The sequence below is a fragment of the Cetorhinus maximus genome, chromosome 22 (assembly GCF_964194155.1).
Source record: "Cetorhinus maximus chromosome 22, sCetMax3.hap1.1, whole genome shotgun sequence".
Taxonomy (NCBI): Eukaryota; Metazoa; Chordata; class Chondrichthyes; order Lamniformes; family Cetorhinidae; genus Cetorhinus; species Cetorhinus maximus.
The window spans coordinates 737,441-747,225 of record NC_135900.1 but is presented as its reverse complement, the minus strand read 5'-3'; the positions used below and the strand labels follow the sequence as shown (position 1 = coordinate 747,225).

Below are 9,785 nucleotides of genomic sequence, written 5' to 3'. Positions count from 1 at the left end.
GGTTTCTTCCATGGTGGTTTAGCTGGGAAGGTTGGTTTGGATAGGCAGCTGGTTATGGTGTTTATAGCTCTCCCTGGATCTGGCAGTGCCCTCTGACCTCACTGAGTGCTTGGCTCAGGTTGGCTGTAATTATCATGTGGGTGAGAAGCTCCTATGAAACTTACAACTAAATGCTGAAAGTATGCAAAAATCACAAATTTTACAGAAAAAATCCAAGGCCGGTACAATAATTAGAGGCAAAATTTAAAGGAGCACCTAATAAAAGGATTGACAATGAATATAAACTTCACCCAGCAGCTAACTGCAGTCACACAAAAGAAATCAGCTTGCAGGCAGCAAAGCATGTTTGACAGCGATGGATGACTAGGTACAGCTGATTTATTAGTTCAATAATTTACAAAATTTGACAAACTGATTCAACATTTGGAAGAACAGCCGGTTTTTTAATATTACAGTCCTATATTTTGTTCTCCACATTGTACACAAAGGGTCTGGATAGTAGCAAAACAAAACACTTGGCACAGTTATAAATAATGTCATACAAAAACAAAACAATATTCACAATTTGCAGAATGTAGTGTCTCTGATTAATAGTGAAATGTAAAACTTTTAATTACTTGCAAGTATGAAACTCAGACACACACACACACAACAGAAAAAAATAGCCTGGGGTTGTGATCACAGAGTTTAAAGTGAGGGTAAATAACAGATTATTCAAAGTCAAAGTACAAAGAAAAAGTCATCATGATAAATACCAGGTGTGTTAAACTTTAAAGAGGGTGAAACTCTCCTTTGGAGTTGGTGCAAAGGACGTTAGTAACAGTGCACCCTGAACCTGTCTTAATCCCTGCCTGGTTCTCATTCTCATTGTTGATCAAGCAGAGAGTAAAATGGGCCACCAGTTGCAGTGCTGCCTCTCAGACAAATTTCACACACGGAGAGCCTTGGCGATGTGATGTTAATATCCCACATGAGCACAAGCTTTCAATATGCTCCAATCTGTGTCAGGGAGAAACTTTTCTTGATTTTTTAAAAAAACCTGATAGACATTCAAGTTGACTAATATTACAATACTGCAAGTCTTGATATCTGGTACACTGCTAACAAGCTATGTGTGCCTTCCACTACAAAATAAACAGCTACTGAAAATTCTTGTACTTTGCAAACACAGGACACTCACTATTTACAAATTCACTGATCTTCCTGCTGAGGGGAAGAAGCTGAAATAACATTTTATTGTAAGCTGTTGTGATGTTTTATGTCCTACAGTCTAGGGAGCTGCCATTTTTTAAAATGTGTTTTTTGCCAAGCATCAGACATGCAGTGAATTCAATGGTTGATTAGTTACCAACAGCAGCAGCACCACCAGAAGCAAATGAACTACATTCCTAACTTCTTTTTTCTCATGGAGTTGAAAGTCAAATTCATAGCTCCAAACTAACACTGACAAAATTACGCACTGGTAAAACTAGTTGATAAATAATTTATATACAGATACAACCAACCTTTACACTGGCTCGAAGAGCTGAGTTAAAGCATTTTGCACAGGTTTCTTGAGTTTGTTGCCTTACCAAACTTTCAACTGTCTGTAATTGTTAGTTTCCAGAAAGCAGCAGATACACAGTTGTGACTAAAACCAAAAAGCTGTAAAGGTGCATTACAATGATCCGAGTCGAGATCTTCTTTTCTTCTCTAAGATGCAGGTTTCTTTTCTCCGGTCCCTTTCCCAGTGAGAGCCACTCGCCACCCAGTGCCATTTAGACAGGAGGGCAGGCAAAGTGCCTGCACCACTCCATGGCTGGCACTTCAGATCTGTAATCAACCTGCAGGAGACGCTATCTGGGTGAGATGAGATGGATGGTGCAAGCTTTTCCTCTCTCCATCTCCCAACCCCCAAGTGAAATAAACAGTTCTGAAAACCCATCCAATCATGGGTGAGCGAGTGAGACTGACAGTGATGGCGTGCAAACTCATGATTTTCCTGTCAGCGATTATTAACACCTAATTATCTAGAAATGCAAGATGGACATTGATTCATTCTTTAACATCATGATTAAAAGGGGAAAAGAAAGTATTTAAAATAAACAAACAACTGATACAAAAGAAATTTAAGTGTTACCTCTGCACTCGACCTTGGATTATCAGTTTCTGGCATTCTGCTATGAAATTTAAAGTACCATGTAAATTATGCTTAACAAGCAGCACAATTGAAACAGACACATTCCTGCATGTGATTTGGAGCACCCAAACGAATAGGCCAGAATCAGGGTTCCAGAATTCACACCTCAGTGTTCCTCTGACACTGAAATCAGAGCCAAACATAATGTTATGTTAAAAACTAATTCCTGTGAAAAGCAGTCTGTATTTATTTTAAATAAAGGGTCCCATTCGGCCATCCACTTATACCACAGTTGATCATAATGCGGAAAAGAAACAGGCAGCAAAACTGTCCCTGTTTAATTTCTGAATGTGACAGATCCAGATGAAAGAACCACAGGATGGCACCTCCCCTCAGCAACACATTTGCATTTTGGATACTGGAGAAGGAAATGGAGGGAATTTGTCAGGCACCAGTTCAAAGGGTTAACGGTGAAGTTGATTCACCCTGTGAGCTTGGATCCCATTACACGAGCTGATAGCCGCTGCCCGACATCTGGTCGTAGTCTATTGTATATTGATGTGTCCAGTCCACCATCACAGGGCGAAATAGGCCAAAACATCTAAATTCGAAGAAGTCTATGATATTCCTAATGCAACCATGGCTGGTGGAGAGGGGGGAAGCAGAAAAAAAAAATCAATCATTTGAATGAATCAGTTGCTTAGAATTTACAGCACATTTGATCAGCCTGGTCCATGCTGGTGTTCAACATGCTCCACTCGAGCCTCCTCACATCCCTCTTCATCTAACCTCATCAACATATCCTTCTATTTCTTTCTCCCTCATGTATTTATCTAGTTTCCCTTTAATTGTATCTATACTATTCACCTCAATCACTCCTTATGGTACTGAGTTCCACATTCTTACCACTCTAGATGAAGATGTTTCTCCTGAATTCCTGATTGGATTTATTCGTGACTATCTTATATCTATGGCCCCTGATTTTGGTTTCTTCCAAAAGTGGAAATGTCTTCTCTGTGACTACCCTAGCCCAGCCTGATCGGCCTTTCCTGCTAGTTTTCATCTCTCAGGTCTGCTACGCTGGTGTGATGGTGCTGAATTATTTGAAACATGATAAAAAGACTCTGTATATACACTTATCATAAGGTCGTTATCCGGCTGATTTCTTCAGTAAACAGATGTTCTGATTGTCAGTTCAATATGCCTGTACGGTGTTAGTACCACACTGAAATATTGACATAGTTACTTACTTGAAGGGACTTTCAATAGTGGTTGTTGTAACTTTAAAGTGCTTGTAGCGTCTTGCATTCATCCTTTCATTTGTGGTTATTCCAAGACAAGCGATCTTCATCAATCAGAAATAAACCAGTTAACATTTCAAAGAAGAGGTGACTGCTCTCACAAGGTAGTGTAATTTTAACAAATTTCCTGCAACCATTCTCAGGCCTTTTCTTTAAATTTAAATACATTTAAATAAAAGCTTCAACCTTTTGAAATCATGCAACAACAACTTGCATTTATATAGACCTTTTAACATAGTAAAACGCGCCAAGGTTTGTAATCAAACCAGGAGTGTAATCAAACAAAAATTGACACAAAGGAGATATTAGACAGGTGACCAAAAAGGAGTAGGTTGTAACAGAATCAGAATCACAGAATCACACAGTGCAGAAGAGGCCCTTCGGCCCATCGAGTCTGCACCGACACGTGAGAAACATCTGACCTACCTACCTAATCCCATTTACCAGCACTTGGCCCATAGCTTTGAATGTTATGACGTGCCAAGTGCTCATCCAGGTACTTTTTAAAGGACGTGAAGCAACCCACCTCCATCACCCTCCCAAGAAGCGCATTCCAGACCGTCACCACCCTCTGGGTAAAGAAGTTTTCCTCATATCCCCCCTAAACCTCCTGCCCCTCACCATGAACTTATGCCCCCTTGCGACTGACCCTTCAACGAAGGGGAACAGCTGCTCCCTATCCACCCTGTCCATGCCCCTCATAATCTTGTACACCTCGATCAGGTCGCCCCTCAGTCTTCTCTGCTCTAACGAAAACAACCCAAGTCTATCCAACCTCTCTTCATAACTTAAATGTTTCATCCCAGGCAACATCCTGGTGAATCTCCTCTGCACCCCCTCCAGTGCAATCACATCCTTCCTATAATGTGGCGACCAGAACTGCACACAGTACTCCAGCTGTGGCCTCACCAAAGTTCTACACAACTCCAACATGACCTCCCTACTTTTGTAATCTATGCCTTTATTGATAAAGGTAAATGTCCCATATGCTTTTTTTTAAACCACCCTACTAACATGCCCCTCTGCCTTCAGAGATCTTTGGACACACACGCCAAGGTCCCTTTGTTCCTCAGGACCTCCTAGTGCCATGCTGTTCACTGAATACTTCCTTGTCAGATTACTCCTTCCAAAGTGTATCACCTCACACTTTTCAGGGTTAAATTCTATCTGCCACTTATCTGCCCATTTGACCATCTCATCTATATCTTCCTGTAGCCCAAGACACTCAACCTCTGTTAACCACCCGGCCAATCTTGTTGACAGCTAACAAAATTGTTCAACTGTAAGATTCATGCTCCTAAATCTCTCAATTTTTAAATATTCATTCATGGGATATGGGCATCACTGGCATTAATTCCACATCTCTAGTTGTCTCTTGAGAAGATGGCTAGAAGCTGTTTTCTTTGCAGTATGTGTGGTGAAAGTGCTCCCAGAGTGCTGTTAGGGAAGGAGTCCTGGGACTTTGGCTCAGTGAGAGTGATGGAACAGCCAATCAATGTCTTGGTGAGAATCGCCTTTCGCAGGTGTGGGAAGAATATCAGCGACACAGAGAGACTGAAGAGTAAATGCAGCCATTCAAACAGTACTCAAAAAGCACAAACTGGTAAAGTTCAATGGTTGTAATCTTAAAGGATCTAAAATTTGGGAAGGGGAAGAACAATTTTCCCTGTTTACCTGATACATCTGACACATGAGTAACACAGCGACCCACAGGAAGTGAAAGAGACTATTTAGAAACATCCAGAAAACCCACGGAGAGCAGCTCGCAATTTCAGTGATGTACGTCCAGAAACCGTCTTTTGGATAGTTGGTCTCACAGTGGATGCTCCAGTCTAAATGAAAACGGTAACCAGCCATTAATATCTCCCAGGAACAATAGGAAGCAGAACAGATTCTAGTTAGTATGTTTTACTTACATAAGAAACAGCCATAAATCATCCAAATGATCATTCCTAATAAGAAAAACAGGTATCCAATGAAGTATCTGTGGTTCCCTGCGCCTAGAGAACAGGGAAAATGTTTAGCTATAAATTCAGAAGGTACTATGATTTTAAACAGTTGATGGATGACAATCTTCACAAACTGCTGTTTGATTCAGTAACAAATATAAATCAAGGCATTGCAAAATTCAAAAAAGAATTAAAATTATTCACAGGGTGTGGGCATTGCTGGCAAGGCCAATATTTGTCCATCCCTAGTTGCCCCTTGAGAAGGTAGCAATGAACCTTTCTCTTGAATTGTTGCAGTGAAAACTCCCACAATGTTTGAGCAAGGGAGTTACTTCTGTAGCAATTTGATATGGTTGACTAGTTTGCTCAGCCATTTCAGAGGGCAGTTAAGAGTTAAGCACATTGCTGTGGGTCTGGAGTCACATGGAGGCCAGATCAGGTAAGGATGGCAGATTTCCAGGATGCAAGTAAACTAGTTGGGTTTCTATGACAGCCTGGTAGTTTTATGGTCACCATTACTGAAAATGGATTGCTAGTCTAGATTTATATTTCATCACCTGAATATAAATTCACAAACTGCCATTTCTAGGTTCAAACTCACATCTCTGGATTATTCGCCCATTATTACTACTCCAGTAACATAACCACTATGTTACTTGGAAGGGGAGAAAAATTCTGTGGGAAAATTTCTTTGAGGAAAAAGGAGGCAGTGGGACTAATTGGATAGCTCTTCCAAAGAACCAGCAGAGGCATGATGGGCTGAATGGCCTCCTTCTATGCTTTAGGATGCTATGATTCAAATTACCAATTTAGGGCTTTTCAGAACAGTACTAAAGAGTATTAAATATTTCCGATAGATAAATGTTGCACAAATATTTGAAGTTAGGGTGAAAGTCTACACTTCCTTTACAATGTATTCTGATTTACCCTAATAGATTGTTCCATCTCTTGTTTCTTTACTTGTCCCATTACCATTCTCTTTTGCCTTGCACCATTATCCCTTTTGTCATTTAATCTAGCCAGCCTTCCACCCTATCACAGGACTTCACCCTTTTGTTTTTACCCCCTTTCCCTACCTCTGTACTTGTTAAAAAACCTGTTATATCCATAAATTCTTCCAATTCTGGTGAAAGGTCATCAACCTGAAATGTTAACTCTGTTAAATGTTTTTCTCTTCAGCTGAGTGTCTCTAGTATTTTTGGTTCGACTGATTATTGATAGTTTGCATCCTATCTGCTGTGAATATACCAGAATTCAAAAAGATTATATTTTTATTGCTCCTATGATTAATTGGGATTTGTCCAATTTCTTCTTCATATCACTGATAATCCTCATTATATCACTGACAAAATCTTTATAACCTTGCTCCTTCCTATTCTTATTAAATCATTTAAAATGCAGCAGCCCAGATTTTACAATGGGTATTAAGCCAATTAAAACAAACAGATTAGTGCAGGGGTTAGAACAACATCGATTGGGAAATCTAGACAAATCTTTGTTTTTTTCTTCCTTCCTACCTCAAGCAGCAAGGTTTAGGTTTCGGTATTAATTCTCTGCTTCTATATTTATGCACTTTACTTGTATGTTCTCTGTTGTAATCTTTTAAAAGCATCCTTTAAAAGCACACTGCGCACAGTTATGGTCTCCAGATTAGAAAAAGGATATGGGAGAAAGTGCAAAAAGCCTTATAAGGATGTTACCAGAACTGAGAGGTTGCAAGACTTCCAGAAGGTATTTGATAATGTTCTTCAATAGAGGTTGTTAGCTAAATTTGAAGCTGATGGAATTGAAAGCAAATCATTGACCTGGTTTGGAAATTGGCTGAGCAGCAAGAGACAGAGAGTAAGGATAACGGGCAAGTACTCTAATTGACAGGATGTGACCTAAAAAAGATAAAACAAGGTACTCTCGAAACAGTGAAAAACCAGAGGCCTGGGGGTCCAGGTACATTGATTATTAAAATGTCATGAACAGATACAGAAAACCAAAAGGATAATGGAATGCTGGCCTTCATATCTAGAAGACTTGAATACAATTGGGGTAGAAGTCATGCTTCAGCTATACAAAGGCCTGGTTAGACCACACCTGGAGTACCACATCTTAGGAAAGTTATGTTGGCTTTCGAGGAAGTGCTGTGGAGATTTACCAAAATGAGACCTGGACTCCAAGAGTTAAGTTTCGAGGAAAGGTTACACAAACCAGGTTTAGAATTTGGAAGGTTGAGGGTGATTTGATTAAAGTTTTCAAGATATTAAGGGTAGATAGAGGAAACTACTTCCACTGGTTGGGGAGCCGAGGACTAGGGGGCAGAGTCTAAAAATTAGAACCAGGTCTTTCAGGGGTGAAATTAGGAAACACTTCAACACACAAAGGGTGGTAGAAGTTTAGAGCTCTCTTCTGCAAATGACAAGTGATGCTAGATCAATTGTTAATTTTAAAACAGAGATTGATGGATTTCTGTTATTTAAAAGTATTAAGGGACATGGGGAAAAGGTAAGTAGAAGGAGTTGGGTTGCAGATCAGTCATGATCTTGCTGAATGACGGAACAGGTTTGTGGTGCTAATTGATCTACTCCTGTATCTATGAGCCTATAACTATCAGAAAAGACTGAAGAGATTGTGGCTGTTTTCCCTAGAAGGTCAGCTGAAACAAGTCTTTAAAATTGTGGACAGACGTTGATGTTTCCAGTTATGAGAAGGGAATTCAAACCAAGGGATCATAAATATAAGGTCATCAACTTGAAGTGTTTACTCTTTGTCTCCAGGAGCTCCCTGACCTGCCATTTCCATTATTTTCTGTTTTTGTTTCAAATTTCCAGCATGCACAGCATTTTGCTTTTGTGTTGTGGTCATAAATGTAAGATAGAGTCACAGAGTTTTACAGCATGGAAAGAGGCCCTTTGGCCCATCGTGTCCAGATCAAGCCCCTATCTACTCTAACCCCATTTTTCAGCACTTGGTCCGTAGCCCTGTATATATATATATATATATGGCATTTTCAAGTGCTCACCTAAATACTTAAGTGTTGTGAGGGTTTCTGCCTCTACCACCCCCTCAGGCAGTGAGTTCCAGATTCCAACCACCCTCTGGGTGAAAAAATCTTTCCTCAAATCCCCTCTAAACCTCCTGCCCCTCACCTTAAAACTATGCCCCCTATTAATGACACCTCCGCTAAGGGGAAAAGTTTCTTCCTATCTATGCCCCTCATATTTTTGTACACCTCTATCAGGTCCCCCCCTCAGCCTTCTCTGCTCTAAGGAAAACAACCCCAGCCTATCCAGTCTTTCCTCATAGCTGAAACGCTCCAGCCCAGGTAACATCCTGGTGAATCTCCTCTGTACCCTCTCCAGTGCAATCACATCCTTCCTATAGTGTGGCGACCAGAGCTGCACACAGTACTCCAGCTGTGGCCTAACTAACGCGTTATACAGCTATATCATAACCTGCCTTCTCTTGCATTCAGTGCCTCGACTAATAAAGGCAAGTATCCCATATGCCTCTTTAACCACCTTATCTACCTGTCCTGCTGCCTTCAAGGATCTATGGACATGTATACCAAGGTCCCTCTGATCCTCTGTACTTCCTAGGGTCCTACCATTCATCGTGTATTCCCTTGCCATGTTAGTCCTCCTAAAATGCATCACCTCACACTTCTCAGGATTAAATTCCATTTGCCACTGCTCTGCCCATCTTACCAGCCCATCTATATCGTCCTGTAATCTAAGGTTTTCCTCCTCACTATTTATGACACCACCAATTTTCATGTCATCTGTGAACTTAATGATCATATTTCCTATATTCACACCTAAATCATTAATGTACACCACAAACAGCAAGGGTCCCAGCACCGATCCCTGTGGTACACCACTCGTCACAGGCTTCCAATCGCAAAAACAACCTTAAACCATCACCCTCTGTCTCCTGTCACTAAGCCAATTTTGGGTTCAATTTGCCAAATTGCCCTGGATCCCATGGGCTCTTACCTTTTTGACCAGTCTCCCATGCGGGACCTTGTCAAAAGCCTTACTGAAGTCCATGTAGACTACATCAACTGCAACTACCTCCTCGAAAAATTCAATCAAATTTGTTAGACATGATCTCCCCCTGACAAAGCCATGCTGATTTTACCTGATTAATCCCTACCTTTCCAAGTGGAGATTAATCCTGTCCCTCAGAATTTTTTCCAATAGTTTCCCTACCGCTAATTACTCACTGGCCTGTAATTACCTGGTTTATCCCTACTACCCTTCTTGAATAATGGTACCACATTCGCTGTCCTCCAGTCCTCTGGCACCTCTCCTGTGGCCAGAGAGGATTTGAAAATTAGTGTCAGAGCCCCTGCAATCTCCTCCCTTGCCTGGGAATCATCTCATCTGGGCCTGGGATTTATCCACTTTTAAGCCTGCTAAAACCACT

General features: G+C 40.8%; 1 protein-coding gene across 1 annotated transcript in view; it reads right to left on the bottom strand.

Moving 5' to 3' along the window:
- Nucleotides 1-360: 360 nt before the first annotated feature.
- Nucleotides 361-9,785, bottom strand: part of zdhhc17 (zDHHC palmitoyltransferase 17) — a 122,090-nt gene continuing 112,665 nt past the window's right edge. The window contains exons 14-17 of the mRNA XM_078567644.1: nucleotides 5,337-5,420; nucleotides 5,095-5,252; nucleotides 3,370-3,464; nucleotides 361-2,762 (exon numbers count right to left, since the gene is read on the bottom strand). Coding sequence (XP_078423770.1) covers nucleotides 2,624-2,762; nucleotides 3,370-3,464; nucleotides 5,095-5,252; nucleotides 5,337-5,420 — 476 coding nt within the window. The 3' untranslated portion in view covers nucleotides 361-2,623. The remainder of the gene's footprint in view (nucleotides 2,763-3,369; nucleotides 3,465-5,094; nucleotides 5,253-5,336; nucleotides 5,421-9,785) is intronic.